General features: G+C 36.5%; 1 protein-coding gene across 2 annotated transcripts in view; it reads left to right on the forward strand.

The window, feature by feature from the left end:
- LOC150097552 (uncharacterized) overlaps positions 1-21,073 on the forward strand; it is a 468,344-nt gene that overhangs the window by 416,728 nt on the left and 30,543 nt on the right. For both annotated transcript variants that reach the window (XM_090407136.1, XM_090407137.1), the window contains exon 24: positions 16,357-17,316. In XM_090407136.1, the coding sequence (XP_090263262.1) occupies positions 16,357-17,316 (960 nt within the window). The remainder of the gene's footprint in view (positions 1-16,356; positions 17,317-21,073) is intronic.

The raw sequence follows: 21,073 nt of genomic DNA on the forward strand, positions 1-21,073 counted from the left end.
CTGAATTGTCAGATAAGTGAAGATACAGTTACATGGCACTGCATCAGAAATCAGTTGATAATGAAGAATAAGTTAATTCAAGGATCATTGTCAGAAAATATAGATTATTACTGTAAATCCAGTGTAAGTCTGCAGGCTTCTTCTTTAACTAAATTGAATTATTACCATAAACCAGCAATGACATCAACATGAAAACTAGCAATAAAGAAACAAAGATTATGAAAGTAGACAGAAACTTATGAAACTTTTAGAGAAACTATAGAGGGAAACTTATAGAGTATATAAACATTTCAGCTATTTAGGCACAATTTGTAATGAAGATTGCAAATTAAATATGGAAATAAGCAACAACATTAGCAAAAGCTGGCATGGTAGGAAGCCAAATGAATAAACTTATATAGAATAAGAGAGAAATTAATCAAAACATTAAACTAACTATATACAAGACAACGTTCAAACTGATTTTAACTTTTGGATCTGAGAGTTGGGTTAAAAAAAAAAACATTTCATCAAAGACTAGAAACCAGAGATATGAGAGTCCTGAGAAAAACTAAAGGAAGGAATAAATGAATGGCAACAGTGGCAGAATCATATCAAAATTAAGGTATTGGGAAGAACTTGACATTGTTATCTTTCAGAAAAGTGTGAGCAGAGCTAATCTCACAGGGTATAGCTACTGGGAAGAGAAAAGGTTAACAAAACATATATGGCAGGCAAAAGCCCACAGTATCACAGATTTAGGTGGATTGAATGCCTTAGAAGACCAAAATAAAAGATTTTTCAACCATGGATTCCTGAAAGATAACAGACCTATTTGGAAGAACATCATTGACACAAAATTAGTACTAATGTAAACTTTTCCCGCTAATATCATCATAGCATCCTATGATGATGGTACTTATTAGGAATTTGATAATAATTATTAATGATACTGGGGAAAAGACTGCAGGGTTATATTCAGTTTTTGACTGATGATGCTAATTTAGAGGGGTGGAGACAAAATAAGTGACACATGTCTCATTCAAGATAAGCAATGTGTGGAGCACCACTACCTGCTGGAATTTATCTTCCCCCCCCCCCCCCCACACACACATCCCATTGATGATGGTACTGGACCTTGTAATTTTTCATTTATGGCCATTCTTGTCTTCTCTTATTCTTTGCCCCACTTCTCTGAGTCTTTTTTACTGTGCTATTTTTCTAATCATTATTGCTAGGATCCAGTGCTTTCTCAAAGTGTTGACTATGTGGTGTGGTGTGACCTGTGGACAGCCTGTAATAGGAATCCTAATGGTCTTATATTATTTTGGTTCCTTGCTTCAGCAAGCTGGGTGGGATGACCCAGCTAGGAGATCAATTGACTTTTGGGCTTGCCTACATGGATCAAAGTGTTTTATTATGTCTTCTTCTTACCATGGTCCATGATGAACAAGACCTAATGCTTGCTGTGGTGCTAGTATATAGTGTTCAGGGTGCCTTTGCATTCTGCTTTCAAGTACAGGATTGCTTGCTGGATAGTAAGCATCCATGTTTGACTTCATGATGATTAGGAGCTTTGAGACCAAATTCTCCATTGTTTTGAGGACGAGTCTTTCATCCTCAAGTTTATCAGTGGACCTCGGCAAGGTCCAACCAGTACATCAGGTGACAGAAAAAAAAAAAGCAAAAAGTCAGAGACACCTACAAATAACATACTCTATTTTCTGATTATGCATTGAACAGGTGCTGTCAGATCAGAATGTCACCCTTCTTTATGCAGAAGGATTTGGAAGAGTTTGCAGGATTCCCAAAATCTGTGAAAAACTTCATTCAGGAGACATTCTGGTACATCCTTGGAAACAATTGAAGCAATTCCTTTGTGCAACATTGATCAGGGAGTACCAATCACAGTAACTCCACAAAAAGTATTCTTATATATGGGAATAGTATCCTAATACTAACTAGAATAGCACCTTTATATTTAACAAGTTCCCAACATTAAGCTGAAATCTTAATTGCCTTATCAGGCTCTATATTCTGAGCCTTTTGCATTGCTTTTAATGTCAGAAATACAGTAATGCTTATACTGCCTGTCATGGCTCCATCTTTGCCTAGTGTGCCAGTAAAGAGCATGAGCATAAGGATAGTAAGTGGAAAAACACTCAAATATGTACATACTAGCAGAACATTCAGCCTACTCCCAAGCATTCCAAAGGTAGAAAGAAGAAAAGGAGATTCAAAAATTAAGACCTACTATAACACAACATATCATGAATCATAGAGGACGTATGCCATCACTTCAACAATATCTAGTGAGAAATCCTCTTATCAAAGAGAAGGTTTAAAAAAAAAAAAAGAAGAAGAACTGGGGGGAGGGGGTTGACATTAACACGCATGACTGTCGACACCACCACCTTTTCACAACTATATCATCCTTGAAATCTCAATAGAATAAATCAGGAAAAAAATGGCCTCAATTCTTAAAAAAAAATACATAAAAAAATGATTCACTACCAGCAAGACTTGCTAGTTAAAAAGAATGGACCATTCACCTCAAAGAATAAAGATCCATTCATGGATGGGAATGGATGCTTCTCCCCTCCCTCCCAAACAAGAGGAAAATAAGACATTAAAATCAGTTTCCTGGATAGAGCAGAATCAACAATGTCTTGAATATTTTTTCATGAGGATGAAGACATGGACACTGGCCATCCACAAATTCCCATAAAGAAAAAATATATTAAAAAAACACTGGACAACCATAAGCAAGATGAATTCACCAGATGAAATAAGTAATGAAATTATTCTTATAATGGAATTGTTCTGGATTATGCCAAATATTGACATCATCTAGGCCCTCTAGCAACGCCAGTGTGCTTTTGACTACAGGAAACATACTTGAAGTCTGGTGAAAATCTTATAATTAATATTACAGAATGTTATAAGTAATCATCTGTAAGGAGCATAAGGGATGGATCTGTCCATAGAGGTGTTGTGGGCAACCATGTTCTATTCCACCATCTCCCTGTCAATGCTAACACAGAGGCAGTTGTATCTACTCTCAGTAGGATCTCTTATTACAGTATGCTACATCTGTTTACCACCTAGTACACATATTTCCAAAGATGATCTCTTATTGCAGTTGCCACATCTAGGCTCTTTATGAGGGATTTAAATAGCCACAACTTCTTTGGGGTAGTGCTTGTACACATCATGGTGAGGGTTGTCAAGCATATGCTTGGCAATAAGAATCTCTCCCTGCTAAACACAGGAAGCAACACTACCTTCCATAGGCCTACCTAAGCATTCCCTGCCATTGACTTAACAATGTATTCCTGTTCCTCCTCCCACTGTTTAACATGTTCACTGTCACTCATTTATGATAGAATATCCTCAGACCATTCAGAATGATCTTGTCGTGGTGCCTATTCATCCACACGATTCGACCACCCAGGCCAGACTGAGTTATGCAGCATAGAAATACATAAGCCTTATAGTGCTTAGAAGTGGCAGTGGCACATACATACACAAATACTGGTTTAATGCATTGAAGCAGCCATGACACATATGCAAATACCAGTTTGACACTTTAAAGCATCAGAAACACTGAATGTGTTAAGTGAAAAATTGATAACATTATGGGAATGATCACTTTCCATTGACATCAACTCTTCTACTTGGCCAACCAATATACCCATAACAGATATCACGATGGAAAATAGATTCTGATTGGTTCACCTTTTCTTCTTGAACATAATTTTATTCTGTGACAGTCAGCTTATTCCTTATCAATGAAAGAGTGAACCGTGTCATAGAGTTCATAAGAAGCAGCAATAACTACAATATCTAAAACATCCTAACCCTTCCCTAAACCATGATAGAATGCTGAAAGCCCAGCAGTTAGGACTGCTCAGAACAAAGCTTAAAGTATCTTTTGCAAGTACTCCATAATGACAAGTCTAATTCTTGCATAATAAATATAATGTGCTCATTCCAAATTGCAGTATGTTTGTTATGTGAACCAGAAGGACTCCTGAATCCAATAAACATCTTCTATAACAAGATTAACCAACATCAATAAAGCCAGGGATAAAATCCAGAAAACAAAGGGCAGTTATATCCCCCCCCACCCCTTTTGATCTGAGAACACAATGGGGATATTCTAATTTGCTGATCTTAAAGTTGTAGATACTCTTAGGGACAATTTTGCCAAAACATCAACACTATCATGTTATCACTCTCCTCCCCCCCCCCCCCCAAGTTCCTGGTCCTCAAAATCAAAGTAGAAAAAGTTCAGTTTGAACAGCATGAAAACTTGCAAGCTCTCATAGGCACTAAAAACTGCTTTGCTGCACTTTCATCTAACTGAATGTAATTCTTACATTGTTTTATTTCCCTTTTTATAGATAGGTGCTATGAGCTCTATTCCAGTCATCTGGGATTGGACCCTCTGAGCAGGTTTTCTTGACACAAGACTACTTTTGCCACATATGTAGTCTTTATCCTGACCCAGAGCCAAGACCAACTGTAATCCTAGCTGTAACAGAGTTCTTGGGACTTATATTCATTTAAAAAAAAAAAAAAACTGACATTATTGTAACACATACATCATCTGCAAGATAGGTGCTAGAGTAGCAGACATACCTTTGTACTCTGTCTTCTACCTTCTGAGTGGAGACCGATGTTCTTTGTTCCATCTCTACCAATTGCTTTTCTAATCAAGACTCAGTTATGGATCCCAAGCCTATACTTCCTGAAAAAAGTATGCTTCAGCTGTTAGATCCTATCCACCATTAAGCAATTATAAACACAACTGAAACATTCCATACATTGTCTGTCATAGTCTTTGCTGTGTGTAGTAAAAATAAAATCCCTGTCAGGTTATCCCACTTGAGTATTTCTCATCCGTATTGGGAAAACTTATGCAACATGAGACAGGCTGCCAAAGCCTCTTTCCATAGTGCTTGTACTATATCACATAAAGACAAAACTCATTAAATTCTCTACAAGCTTTGAAACGTGATATGCCTTCTACATTCAGTGCTCACCCAGATTCAGCATCTCTCTCTCTCTCTCTCTCATCAGATCTGCAAGCTTCATTTGAGATCTGTGTGAGCAAATGATTAGAGAGAAGAATCTTTGTGTGAAGAGCTTGGGAAAGGAGTGGATTAAGGAAATGGGGAGGTTGGGAGGACTGAAAGAAATATACTTTGAATAAACATAGTCGATGAGAAGGTGGTTCACTATGCTGTTGACCTACAGCTGCCTGTGTGCATACATAATTAAAGAAAAGTTGTGGAATGGTGGTGGCCACTTCAGTAGAGCAGCATCTAGACATGTCTATAGAAAAGCCGTAATGCAGAAACAGCATCCGTGAGAATTAGCAAGAGAAGGGGGGGGGGAATCACCTAAGTAAAGGGGCCTCTTCTGGATGGGATATAGTCAAGCATTTTGAAGGAGATTTTTGGTTAACCATCCCAGATATAAGAACAGTATTTTAAGCTGGGTGGATTTGAGATTTATAAAGTGATAGCAGTTGTGAAGAGAAATAATGCTTAGAACAAAAAGAATTAAAAAAATATGGTTATGTATTTATAGAAGGTAGGGATGTTAAGATATTCAGAGCCAAACTTAATTGAGCCAAAGCATACGATAAGGGAAAGGTGTTGAGAATGAAGCTCAATTAGGTGAACTTAAATATGTATACTCAGTAGTTCAAAACATCAATGAAGTAGTAAACAAAGATGATTACTGATATGGGCTTTAGATTTTGAAAGAACAAGAATTAAAATTTTGATTACTAAAAATTGTTGAAGAAAAAAGAAACTCGTGAAGTATATACAAGGCCAGCAACATGACAGTGTGCTGCTGACTCTGAGCTTGCCACATGGAAGTTTTGGTTTTTTAAGATTAATGGGGACTAATTTATTTTGTTTAATTGCCAAAAAATAAATAAATAAGGCAAGATTACCTAGGGTCTAAAGTTGGAGTAGTCCTTTTTTTATAACAACTAGGCTAAAAAAGATAAAATTAAATGCGGTTTTAAAATTAAAAAATATTAATGTTTACATACCTATGTGGAAATTTTTAAAGGTAATGATGGTAAAAAAAAAATAGGCATAAGACTTGGCATCAGACCAAGGCAATGTACAACTAAAGGGCAATGAGCACTAGATGCTGACAACTGAGCACAGAAATATATTCAGATATTTAGTAAAATAAAGAGTCAAAAGGCTTCACTTCAGCAATGCAAAATTATATAAATTAAGTGAATGTTAAATCCAACATTATTTCAAAGCCAAATACAGAAACTATAAAAGTTTCGGCAAAGTTTGACCAGGGAGCTTACAGGAATACGCTCGCTGCCATACTACAGGTTGCCCAGCCAAACGATAGGAAGCATGATTGCTAGTGAGTGTCCATATATTTGCCTCCTATTGTTTGTTTGATAAGGTTTCACTAGCCTGACAGCTGTTTCAAACTTGGTAGTTTCGTCAGAGACTAGGCAAAAACCTAAGAGAGCAAAAATTCTCAGTACTAAGGAACTCGAAGTGTGGGAGAGATGTATTTTCTGTAAGTGAACTCTCAGTTAGTGCGTAACCTATTCACTGAAGAATTTACTAAAATAAAGAGCCAAAAGGCTTCACTTTGGCAATGCAAAATTATATAAATTAAGTGGATATTAAATCCAACATCACTTCAAAGCCAAATACAGAAACTATAAAAGTTTTGTGCCGAATATAGTTACACTATAAAAGTTTCAACAAAGTTTGACCAGAGAGCTTACAGGAATACGCTCGCCACAATACTATGAGTTGCCCCAGCCAAACAATATGAAGCACGATCACTAGTAAGCATCCGTATATTCACCTCCTATTGCCAAAAAAAGAAAAAAGGCAAGATTACCTAGGGGTCTAAAGTTGGATAAAAAAAAAAAAGCGAAGCTATTTCAACAATGGAGTAGTCCCTTTTTATAACAGCTAGGCTAAAAAAAATTACTAGCATCATTCTTCCTATCGTTTGGCTGAGAAAACCCGTAGTATGGCAGTGAGCGTATTCCCGTAAGCTCTCTGGTGAAACTTCGCCTGCACATTGGAGAGACCTGAAGCAGCTTGTAAAACTTCCAAGTATGATCTCGAGAGCAAAATTTTTGGATTATCTAATCTTTAGCCCATCAATGGTAATAATACTGATATGGTATAGGTTAATAAGCCTATAACACACTAATCTGGAGAAAATCCAAGTTCATAAAATTCCTGGTGTACATGTGTGTATCGTACTCAATATATACTGTACTCAGAATGTGTGCATGTGAGTGTACAGGATTAAGTTCACATTATTACTAGTTTCTTATCAATAGTTTTCCTCCAAATTAAACTTATTTGTAAGGACTACAGTATTATTCAGATCTTATATATGTCTTCAATAAATCAATCCACCTAGAGATATGCAGTTGAAGACCTAGATTTAAGGCCAATTCTGGCATTAAATACCTATTTTGTTTACCAATCATATCCCAGCTTAAGCAACCATATTGTCTTAGATCACCTCTGCTCCCACATTCTGGAATGCTAATGATGTTAATAATAATAGAACCTGCCATGAATGTCATCTGTTCACCCACTAATTTGTTTCAGCACGTTCACATCTGCTTTCTCTTGATTGATCAACCGTTTTATTTCTAATGTAGTTCTCAAATCCATAACTTAATGTTATGTTATTTTCTGAGTTAAAATTTGAATACTGTCTTGTATACTGCTAGTTTAGTGTTTTTTTGTTTAGCTAATTTCTTCCTTATAAATTTATTCAACTGGCAATCTGCCACCTCTTTTGCTTATTCTGTTATTTATTTCAAATTTTCATTGTCATCTTCACTACTAAAATTCTAAATAGCTAAAATATTTTACTTGTTCTATATAATGTTTCACCATTGAGAATGCATTTGGTGTTTTCGCTTTTCCTGCCTGTTTTTTTGTGTTGTCTTTTCATTGCTGATTTTCATGCCAAATTTGTTTATTTAGTTTGTTAATTTCAATTTAAGTAAAGAATCCTGAACACCTGTACTGGATTTATTTAAGAGTATAATATCATTTGCATGATATTAAACATGACATCATGTTTAATGTCATTTATAGACAGGTGCTATGAACTACTCAAGCAATCCAGAATTTGACCTTAGAGGGTCTTCTGAATTATGAAGTATAACCACTGTAAAACCAGCAGCTGTATAACTCAGAAGGCTACACTACATAATTTTTTTTGCCTACTTTTTTTTAATCTAATATCTACTACAACTGCTATTCTATATTTTTCCATGTAGTTTCTACTACTGTTCTTTCACTGCTTATCTCATTTAAGTCATTCCATTTTGAAAGATTCTAGACATCCAAAATATCTTTATCTTCAGTGTTTGATACCTTTTCTCATCTTTGATTCCTTTTATAGTACCCTTTCTTCCATTTCTATGCTTTTCATTAGCTACCAGAACATGTTTTTGTCTTCTTGATACTTTTCTTCTGTATCCTTACTAAACTTTTCATTACTTTCATTTTGCTATTCTTATGAATAGCAACTTATATATTTTTCTAAATAGAATGAAAATTTTCTAGAATTGAATGAAAAGCAGACTGTTAAAACTACTATATGGGTATAAAATATATAGAAAAAAGCAGAATTGGAAGACAAAGAAAGTGATGGCATGAGACTGGAACAGGCCACTTGGCCTAAAATTTATGATAAGAAGAAAAAGAGAACATTAATAAATTAAAGACTTAATTCTGTATGTTAGTCAAGTAAATATTAGTTTAATATCCAAAGTTTCACTGATTGATATCTGTCAGCATTTTCAAAGGAATATGCTGGTAAGCAATAGAAAGTAACAAAAACTAGGAAACTAACCGACAATTCTAAAAATTATATAAAGTTATCACTGTGCGTGATACAATGATATAATACGCGTGTCGCAAGTGCAACATTTTATTTGTTGAGATATTTAATGTAATTTTCATGAAAGTTCATTTCTTTTTGGTTAAATGATCTGATTAGAGTTTTCCATATATCTGGTAAGATTAGGCCTTGATTCTTATTTAAGTTACCTGTTGAACGGGCGACTGTAGCAGCTTCTTTAAATGTTCTGGAATGGTAGTTGTCTTCTATGTAGGGCATATGACTCATATCCCATTCAGTATTATGGTTGGTAGAGGCAAAGTGTGAAGAAAGGCCTGATATATCCTGTCTGTTATTCCTTACATAGCCTATGTGTTCTTTCTTTCTTGTATCAAAACTTCTAGATGTCTATCCAATGTAATTAATATCGCAAGAACATTTGTAGAAAGGATGGCTATCTTTTGGTGATCTTATGAACTTTTGAATGGTCTCAATAGGTTTAAAGGTTACTCTGATATTATATGGTTTTAGAAGAAGAGCTAATTTTCTGGATATGGCACTAACAAATGGAATTGTTATAGAGCTGATGTATTGGGTTTCATCTCATTGTCTTTGTGGTATGTCACTAAAGAGAATCTTGTTGATGATTCTTGTGGGGTAGCCATTTAGGGATAGATCTTTGGATATTTTCATTAATTCTTGTAGGTCGCCAAGGTCTGTGGCACACTGTATAGCTCTTTTTTTTGAGCATATGGATAATGCTGAGTTTTTGGGATATGTGGCGAGACAAGTTGAAATGGAGGTAGCGTCCAGTGTTAATAGGTTTTCTATATACTGATAGGTTGATGCTATTGTCAGTTTGTTTCTTAATAAGGACGCCTAAGAATGGAAGTTTATTATCTAGTTCCAATGTGAACTTGATGGTGTTGTGGAAGCAATTAATTTTGTTTAGATAATCTATTAATTCTTCTTTTTTGTGATTCCAAATGATGATGTCATCAACATACCTAAACCATGTGGTTGGTTTTGGGGTAATTTGGGATAAAATTTGAGTTTCTAGATTTTCTAAGAATAGGTTGGCACAAGAAAGAGAGAGAGGGCTACCCATGGCTAATCCAGTGAGTTGTTTGTAGTAGGTTTTTTTGCCATGTAAAATAATTTGATGTTAAGCATTGCTTGAACAACTTGGTGATGTTGGGTGGGAACAATTTTTCTAAGATGTCGATGACTTCTGAAACTGGGATATTTGTGAATAACAGTGAATGAATCTAATCGTATTCATTCACTGTTATCCAAACAAACATGGATAAAGGGAGGAGCACCTTCTCTTACTCTTTGATAATAACTAAATTACCAGATAGGATCAGATTTCTGTTCTTGAACTGACACTGAGATCTAGTTGCTCTAAAACATTGCATCAGTAGCTTCATCATCTTCATTCACCATCTAAGTACTAACACAGTAGAAATCTGAAATCCGACCTTAGAATACTGTTCTAATGTTTGGGATGGTATGGGTAAGGCTATCCCAATTTTGGGAGGTTATCCTTAACAACAGCTCTCACTTTTATGCTAAATGATTTATTTTTTGTCTCCCTTAGACACCACTCCTCAGCACTCTGCTAGAGGAAACTCCATCAACGGGCCCCGCTACCTGTTTGGGGAGGTGTTTAGGAGCAGCGCAAAGAAATGGGTCTGCAAAAGGACAGGAATGGCAATGTCAATGGCACCAGACTATGGCTTTAGGCAACTGGATCATCTTCTCTCTGACAGGGAAGGAGAAGAAACTGGTCGAGGAAGCCAAGCACTACCAACTAGATTTAGTCGAGCTTTCTTCGACCAAGAGGAGAATCTCTGGAACTGTTGATCTGGATGAGGGATGGAAGCTCTACTACTCTGATGTGAGCCCGACAATGTCTGCTCAGGCGGGTGTGGGGGATATTCACAAGCCCCCAGCTGTCAGACTGTGTTGCTGAGTGGATCCCATTGGGGGGAACAGGTGTGTGTTAAGGCTCCAGATGAAAAAACCACGACTTGGTTGTAGTGCAAGCCTCTGCACCTAATCTGGAGTCAGAATACTCTGCTTTTCTAGAGGAAGTGGATGCTGCTTTTGACACGGTGGCAGACATAGAATCAGTCCTGCTAATGCGAGACTTCAATGCACATGTTGAAACAGATGACCAGACATCGAGGGGTATGGTTGGGAGGAATGGAGATCCTAACCTTAACGCAAATGGGTTGAAATTATTGGACTTCTGCTGTACTAACAGCTTGTCCATAATGAATATCATCTTCCAGCACCGAGAAGTCCATAAATATACCTGGTACAGGGATACAGTTGGACAAAGGTCTTTGATTGACTTCTTTATAGTCTCAGCAGACCTCTCTTCCTCAGTGCTAGACCACCACCTTGTTGTCTGCACTCTACGGCTTCAGAAACCAGATGCTACTGTCAACACTGGTAGGCCTAAGCAGCTATACCGCGTGAAATGTGAGGCACTGGAAAATGAGGCTGTGAGGAAGAATTTTGCAGATGACATTTCCTCCAGGTTCAGCGAGATTCCCAAGCATATTGCAGATGTTGAGGAGGAGTGGGAGCTGTTCAGAACTGCTGTCACTGCCTCTGCACTCTCATGCTCTGGCAGAAAGCGGCTCGGCATGGCGACGGGCATTGAGAAAAGGACACCTCGGTGGAAAGAGGTCCAAAAAGCTGTCCGGGCAAAAAAGGAGGCTTACTTAACATTGCTTAGGGTCAGGTCACCTGAGATGCGTTTCCGGTACACTGAGGCACGAAAAGCTGCTGCTGAGGCAATAAAGACAGCAAAGCAGAAAGCTTGGGAATCCTTTGGAGAAAGATTAGACTCATCCTATGCAAGTGCAAACAAAGTATTCTGGCAGACCATCTGCCGCATTCGAGGGAGGAAATTGTGCATAGCAAGGGCAGTTAAGGCCTCTGATGTGCACTTTTAACAACCAAGAAGGATATCCTCCACAGATAGAAGGAATACTTTGAGAGCCTTCTTAACCCAGGTGGCCCAGCAGTTGTGGACATTCAAGAGGTGCAGATCTGGGCAGTGACTAGTCTCACATCAGAAGAGATCCATTTAGCAATAAAATCCCTAAAATCACGATGCAAGGCTGCTTGTAATGATGAAATTTGGCCGAAATGCTAAAAGCCTTAAATCGAGATGCCGTTCTTCGGATGACTCGAGTGTGTCAGACTGCTTGGATATCTGGGCGAGCACCAAAGCAATGGCAGACAGGCATAATAATACCAGTCTTCAAGAAGGGAGACCAAAGAGATTGCAGCAACTATCATGGCATCTCTCTGCTCAGCCTGCCTGGGAAAGTATATGCTAGGTGCTTGGAAAGAAGGTGCAGGAGCATAGTTGAATCAAAGTTACAGGAACAACAATGTGACTTTCATCCTGGTAGAAGCACAACTGACCAAATCTTCACTTTAAGGCAAGTCTTCGAGAAATCTTGGGAATATGCCAAGAATGTCTACGCATGTTTTGTGGACTTAGAGAAGGCATATGACCGGGTTCCTCAGGATAAACTTTGGCAAGTAGTACAGGAGTATGGAGTGGATGGCCAACTATTAGCTGCCATCAATGCCAGTTAATAGTTGTATGAATGCCCAGAGTTTTGTGTCAGGGTAAACAGCACAAAGTCTGAACCTTTCACAGTTTCTGTTGGCCTCTGCCAAGGGTGTGTTCTGTCACCCCTCCTTTTCATAATATTTATGAACTGGATTGATAGGCACAGCCGAGGCAGTGATTTTGTCAGAATTGGAAGATGTAGCATTGGATGTCTGCTTTTTGCAGATGACCTTGTTCTGCTTAGCTCTTTCATAGATGACCTCCAGCGGACCCTGGATAGGTTTGTAGCTGTTGGTGCAGAAGCTGGAATGAAGATCAGTGTGCCAAAGCTGAAACATTTGTGATCTCAAGACAACCATCCCAGTGCACTCTACATGTGAGTGGAGTCCCACTGAGGCAGGTGGAGAAGTTTAAATACCTTGGGTCCATATTCACGAGTGATGAAAAGTGGATGTAGAGCTAGATACTCGGATTGGCTCAGCAAGCGCAATATTGCAGGAGCTTGGCCATTCAGTAGTATTGAAGCGGGAGTTAAGCCAGAAGGCAAAGCTTGCTGTTTTCAATACAGTCTATGTCCCCATCCTCACCTATGGTCATGAGAGTTGGGTAAGGACTGAAAGAATGTGGACACGAATCCAAGCGGCTGAAATGGGGTTCCTTCGAAGGGTTGCGGGGCTGACAAGACTCGACAGAGTCAGAAGCTCTGCAATTCGGGAAACCCTCAATACTCAACCATTGCTTCTCCGTGTTGAGAGATCACAGTTACATTGGTATGGGCACCTGGTCAGAATGCCACAAGAAAAGCTCCCCCAGCAGGACCTTTTTGCCAAGTGGGAGGCCATGTGGAAGGCCAAGGATTTGCTGGATAGATTATATCCAAAACCTTGGGTGGACACGTTTGGGAGTCCCACCAGAACACCTCAGCTTGGTGGCGGAGGATCGTGACCATTGGAAGTTCCTCTTGCAGCTGCTGCCCCCACAACCCAATTAGGAAAGATGGGGCCTGAAGATGTATGTATGTATGTATTATTATTTTGTGTGTCTATGAATTCTAATTGTTTATAGATGGAGTTTTATTCTCCTGCAATTAATATAATGCTTTGTAACATGTGCTTTAATTTTTATTTGTTATTCTTATTAGCTTTATCTCTTTTCCTTATGTGTGTTGAGAAAGGTTGCAAAATATAGCTGAAAATTCTTCTGTTAATAAATTATTTTTTCAACAAAATTTTGAAGTTTGAAAAAATATTAATTAACAACTACATAAGTTGTTATTCCATAATTTAATTTTTTCATTTCATTATATCTTCCACTGACATAATGAAATTCTTCTTGAAAGTAATTCAGTGGTGTGTCAGATAAAGGAATATTAGTAAACAAGGATATAACATCTAAACTAATCATAATATTGGAAGTGCCAGATGAATATCAGAAATTTTATTTTTAAAATTCAAAGTGTTTTTTATATACATAGCAGTTCTTCTAGTTGAAGTATCAAGTAAATTGGATAAGAATTTAGAAATCTTATATGTGGGACATCGTATAGAGTCTTTGATTAGAGTCTTAATGAGGGAAACCTGGTTTATAAACTTTTGGAAGACCATACAATCCATGTTGATGACCAGAGAAAGTTTTAAACTTTTTTTCTTTTGATCTTCATCCCAATTAGGAACATTATTGATAAGAGAATTAAGTCTGTTTAGCTGACTACAGGTGGGATCAGAAGTGAGGGTCCTATAAGTTGAATCGTCTCAAAGTAATAGAGACATTTTTCTCTCATACACTTTTCTATCTTGAACAACAACAGCCTTTCTTTTGTCAGCCTTGTTAATAATTAAATTGTTGTTATTCTTCAATGATTTCTGCACTTTAAATTCAGAGAAAGAAAGATTAGGACACAGAGGCTTGACACTAAGAAGAATTTTTGCACATTCGAAATAAATTCTGTTAGCTGTTTTTAGAGATAAGGATTAAAGACCTCTATCTGTGCTGTGTAAAAAGTCCATAAGGGATTCCTTATTGGGAGAAACAGTGAAATCATGATCTTTTTGGTAAAACACAAGTTTATCTCATGTTAGAGGACAGCCAGAAATATTGATGATGGGTCTATTCATGTCACAGACATTATGAGTACCAGTTCTAGAATGGCTTGGCTTACAAGTGAATCAAACTTATACTTTAAATTATCATGAAAAGCATTAAAAACACGTTGGTAATAAATTGATGAAATGCATAGAATAGTGTTAAAAATTTCAGCCACTAATACAGATTCTGTAGCAATCTTGATAGAATCAATTTCTCTATTTAAGAAGACTAAATTTTTTTTGGCTTCATAGAGTTGACAATTTAAGTAAATGCATCATTTACTTTCCTTTAAGTAAATCTGATAGGCTTTAGGACCTATAAATTTCTTTTATTTTACATTTTAGAAATATAATTCTTTATGATGCATTTATCCTTCTTTCCTAACACTTTATCATATCTAGCACATTGTTTAGAAGTAGATTTGTTGCTGTAAACTAGAGATCTGTTTCAATGAAATACCATGAGTGGGCATAATCAAAAGAATTCTAAAAATGGAGGAAAACTCATGTAAAAACTTTATTACTGTAGAATTTTCACCTAAGTATCATAGGCATCATCAGTACAGGATCACAGAACAACAATTAAACGATAACAGACAATTCCAAAAAGCACTACCTGAGTAGATAATGTAAGATAACTAAATAAGGTCAATAATTTCTTAACTTCTTAAAAAAAGACATAAATATATATGTCTTTTTAATGGATATCAATGGGTATAGATGTAGACCATTGGATCTGTTTAAGTTAGGACAATGAAGTAAAGTTTTACATGTTTCTTTATAAAGGCATACTATGATGAAACAACTTTTATGAAGGCCTCTTGTCTTGTTCCAATAATCTCTATGTTTAGTGTCAATAGCATGCTACGCAAGTTCAGACTGTTCAGGCTCATGGTATTTAATATAAGACTTATGTTCTTCTAGACAAATAAAAGTAGATCTTTTGATTTGTCCAAAATAAGATAACCCACAAGAGCAAGTAGAAGCAATAAGAAGAACATAAGTCTTATATTAAATACCATTAGTCTGAACAGTCTTGGATTCTGGAGCATGCTATCAACACTAAACATGGTTTATGGGAATAAGACAAGGGTCCTTCATAAAAGTCATTTACCCAAATGTTTTTATAAAGAAACATGTGAAACTTTACTTTATTGTCCTAACTTAACAGATCTGTTCCAAGTCCCCAGTAAGGGTGGTGACATTGTAGATAATAAAACTAATCAGCTACCTGTTTAGGGCCTAGTAATAAATTTGCCCTTTCCTGAAGGGGTAAGGCTATGTTATATCTTGGCAGCACTCCTCCATCCATTAATTTAATCCTAGATAGTCTGATGTTTTAATGCCTCTTTGCTGGGTTGATAAGGCCAAAACTATTAACAGATCTTCCAACATAAATGTCTACACATTTGATTTGCTGCAGACCGCCACTTCACCAGTGTTTGGTATACACTGTGCTGTGGTGACATGAACATCAGTTCCACCATCATTTTCAACTTCCAAGATTTAGTCCTAGTTTGGCACTATGATGGGAATTTTACCTTGGCTCTCTAAAGAATATCTTCTCTTTTAGGCCCTAAATCATAATGATTACTAGATTTTGCAATTGAGATAATTTCCTTTTCTAAGAAAGGAACAGCATAGAACAAGAAGGTAGCTCACACAAAAGGAGAATAGAGAGGGGAGTGTTTATTAGATAACTTGCTGCCATTTCTTAAAATAAGGTAAGTGGTTTTCTTTATATAAAAGCTATATATATTGTTGTTCTTATATTGTCATTAATTATTAATATTTTGGTTTTTATAGCCTATCTACAGAACTGAACTAGAACCTTTGAAGAATTCAAGAAATAGAGAAGATATAAAAGTATTGAATTTATCAGTATCTGCTAGTTCGCCAGAAAAAATATCTGAAAACAATCAGAATCCTTTGCCTCAGAATGAAGTAGGGGAACAATCCATCAAAAGAAATAAAATCATAAAACATGAAGTGGAAAGAGTAGAAAATATGGATGGCAACACCAGTTTGGAGAATCTATCAGATGGTTACAGTAAGAAGTCATCTCTTGTAGATACCATTATAATAAAAAATAATGATGTGTCAGATAAAACAGTGGACAATGACCAAATGCAAGATCATCAAAACTTTTTGGAAAGTATAAATGATCGTCATAATCCCCCCAAAAATACAAATACCCACTCATCATTGCATCAAGATGAACATATTTCAATGTCTATTTCTAATGAAAGGGAGAAACAAAAAATATTAGATAATAAAGATGCAAAAGTTAAGGAAATTAGCCAAACATATTTAAGTGAGGTAAACAATAAAAACTGTAAAAATAAAAACCAGAAAGACAGTCCATGTACAGAATCCATGAAGAGTTTAGAAACTCCTTTAAATATGCACTGTGATGTAGACAAAGAGCTTTCTTCTTCAGTATCCAAGCCACAAGACACAGAACTGAATAATAATCTTTCTGAAAATATTGTACATAATTCAAATGTTAATAATATAGACATTAATGTACCTGTGGATAACATTATTCGTTCAGTTGAAATGTTACAAAAAGAATCTGTATTATCAATTAATAGTCAAATGACTACAGATTCTGGCTCTCATGAAAGTGAAGAGCATTCTAAACCAGTGCTATCTGAAGAATCTGATCAGAAGAAGGTTATATCTAGTTTGACAGAAAGTGTTCCTTTGGAATCATATAAAGATATTGTTAATAAGTATGGTCTAGTATTCAAGGATATTGATTTAGTAAGTAATATATTTTGTATTTGATATTTTAAAAAAAATTTAAAACAGTTATTTCATAATTTTTTTTTTCAATCCATTTTCTTCTAGCTGACATAGATATTAAATGCATTGACAATTTAGCATCGTCATCATCCTTATAATTTCCTGATATATACTTCCCCAGGAGATGTAGAGAATATCATGATAGCCTACATAATTAAGCTTATCTTATTACTAGCTTGCTATTGATAATTTTCTTCCAAATTAATTTGTTTTTCTGGTCCCCAACATTGTTAGATCTTATAATTTGGCCTTTCTAAAACACTATTAATTGCATCAATCCATGTAGGTATTTCATATTTTTCCTATCATCCCATCATCAAACACATTTTGCTAACCTTTCTTTGCTCCATTGTGTTTAAGTGATGATACTATCCTAGAATAGCTCTGCTCACATTCTTAAAGGCTCAGTGCCAAATTTCTTTCTAATATCTTCATTTGTAATATGATTTTGCCATTGATCCATCTTTTTGCTCCTCTTATTTTTAGCAGAACCTTCATATCTGTGGCTGAGTATAAGCAAAATATTGCTCTTCATAAAATTCCATTTACAACTTATAATATAAATCTTCCAGATTGACACAAATATTGATCCATATATCACCATGATTTCCTGATGTCCAATCCTCACCTTCTCGTGGTGCACCATGTTGGGTATCTACTTTGATACTGAACAAACGAGGATGGGCTGGCAATTTGGGATTTAGCCGACCAAATTGTATTCTTATTGGTTAAACCAAAATAAAAAAGGATGGTACAACATGACAATTCATGCCAGCTGGGGCGTCGCCCAGTTAAACAAGTTCCCCGTTGTTTTCGCCAGGGAACCAGGGCGAACAGCGAAAAGTCAGCTACTGGAACAAATCTGAAAACACACCCCAACTCAACATCACCAGAGTTAAAGATCGGTACTATCAACGTAAGAAGCCTGAATGGCAAAGAAATGGAGCTAGCTGAGGAATTAGATAAGTACCAGATCGACATAATAGGGGTGACTGAAACAAAAAAGACCAAAACTGGTGAGATCTTTCTGAGCAATAAATACAAAATGTTATATTCAGGCAATGACAATCAAGGAAAAGAAGGAGTGAGTAGCTATAGTATTCAACACAAAATACGAGGCTAATCTTCTTGAATGCAGTCAGTCTCAAGTAAAGTAATGTGGGCAAATATGAGAATGGGGAACTGGACAATGAGACTTATTTGTGCCTATGGTCCCACAGAAGTTTCTACTAAGGTAGAAGTGGAGGAATTTTTTGACGCTTTAGAAAAAGCAACTGACACAATGAAAAAGGAAAAGTTGGTCCTTGTTGGGGATCTAAATAGCAGAGTAGGAAATGATTGTGAGACATACAAAAATATTTTGGGAAAATTTGGAGAAAAGAGCAAAGCTAATAATAATGGAAAATACATGTTGGATTTTTGCTCAGGACATGGACTGGTTATTACTAACACCATGTTCCAACATAAAAATGTGCACAAATTCACATGGAGAGAAGAGACTAGGAATAAGAAAAGTCTCATTGACTATGTTATTGTTGATAGTGATGTTTTCTCCCTGGTGCAGGACACCAGAGTGTACAGAGGATTTGAAATTGGAAGCAATCACTATTTAGTCTTGAGCAGGATAAAATTGAATTTCATATTGAAAAGAATAACATGCAAGAAAGTTTTAAAGCGAATAAAAGTTGAGCAGCTCTCAGATGTGAACTGTAGACTAAAATACAGAAAGATTATTGAAAAGAAAATGAAAGAGTTTGAGAACAGTAATCAAACCTTGGAGATTCAGTGGCAAACTCTGAAGAAAACATTGATTGATTCTGCCAGAAAGGCATGTGGTGAGGTTGTGTGCAAGGATAAAAAAATCAGAACTCCCTGGTGGACACAGGAAGTTAAAGAGGCAGTGAAGGAAAAGAAGAAAGCATATCAAAAGTTCCTGGCAAATAAGTCAGCTTTTACTCTTACAGAATACAGAGACAAATGTAAGAAAGCTAAACAGTGTGTAAAACTAGTAAACAAAAGTCATGGGAGGACTTTGGCAAGAATATAGAAAATAAATATCAAGAAGGTGGCAAAATATTCTGGAGGCTGTTGAAGAAGCTTAGGAATGGAGGAAAGAGTGCTGTAAAAGGAGTTAGAGATGATAAAGGTGACATGAAAACAGGAGAAAAAGATATCCTTGAAGTATGGAGTAATTACTTTGAAAAACTGCTAAATGAAACAAGCAGTGATGACAGCACAGTGATAAAAAACATTCACCAGGCATGCAGTCAGAAATACATATCCATACTTGAAGTAGAAAAAGCCATCAAAGGCTTGAAATGTGGAAAGGCAGCAGTAGTAGATGATATTCGACCAAAAATGCTGAAGTATGGTGGTATAAAAGTCTTACAGTGGCGGCACTGCATAGTTCAGAAAGCCTGGACTGAGGGACGAATTCCCGATGATTGGAGTAGAGCTCTCATAGTACCCATATATAAAAAGGGAAATAAAACTGCATGTGAGAATTACAGAGGTATTTCCCTACTGAGTGTTCCTGGCAAGATCTATGCAAGTATACTTGAGAAACGGTTGAGAAGAATTGTGGAAGGAAAGCTTGGTGAAGAACAAGCTGGATTCAGGCCAAATAGAGGCTGTCAGGATCAGATCTTCACTTTACGACAAATAGTCGAGAAAGCATGGGAATATAACAGAGATCTGTATTTAAGTTTTGTCGATTTGGAAAAGGCATATGACAAGGTGCCAAGAGAGAAGCTATTCAATACGCTGCAGTTATATGGTGTCAATGGGACATTATATCAAGCAATACTTAGTCTTTATTTGAGTTGTAAGTCAGCAGTTAGAATTGAAAGAAGTACAGGAAAATGGTTTAATGTTAAATCTGGTGTGAGACAAGGATGTACATTATCCCCTCTGTTATTCATTATCTATATGGATTACATTATGAAGGAAAGTGGTATTAAACCTGATATCAAAATTGGAGATGTTAATGTCAGCTCTTTGCTTTATGCGCATGATGTTATACTTCTAAATAAATCCGCTACAAGTCTGCAAGATTCTCTGACTAAATTGAATAGCTGTTGTAATAGATATGGTATGAAGGTCAGCAATAAAAAGACAAAGACAATGAAAATAGGCAGAATCATTGAAAATGTCAACTGTGTTGTGAATGGAGAACCTGTGGAACAAGTAAAACATTTCAGTTACTTAGGCACGATTTTTACTGAAGATGGTAAATTAAATATAGAAATAGACAACAGAATTAGCAAAGCTGGTATGGTGGGAAGTCCATTGAATAAATTCATATGGAATAAGAGAGAAATTAGTCGGAACACTAAATTAGCTGTATACAAGACAGTGTTCATACCAGTTTTAACCTATGGATCTGAGAGCTGGGTCAGAAGTAAAACACTTGACCAAAGACTAGAGACCGCAGATATGAGAGTCCTGAGAAAGATTAGAGGCGTGAACAGATGGCATCAATGGCAATATCATATTAAAAATGAGGATATTAGGAAAGAACTTGACATTGTCAGCATCCAGGAATGCGTTAGCAGAGCTAATCTCAGGTGGTATGGTCACTTAAATAGAATGGGAGAGGAAAGATTAGCAAAACAAGTGTTCTCTGCCAGGTTGGCAGGAAAAAACGACCCAGAGGAAGACCAAGATATAGGTGGATTGATAGTACAAAGTGCCTTAGATGATAGAAATATAAGAT

The sequence above is a fragment of the Typopeltis vanoorti genome, chromosome 17 (genome assembly GCF_054136105.1).
Source record: "Typopeltis vanoorti isolate ZY-2024b chromosome 17, IOZ_Tvanoo_1.0, whole genome shotgun sequence".
NCBI classification, from domain to species: domain Eukaryota; kingdom Metazoa; phylum Arthropoda; class Arachnida; order Uropygi; family Thelyphonidae; genus Typopeltis; species Typopeltis vanoorti.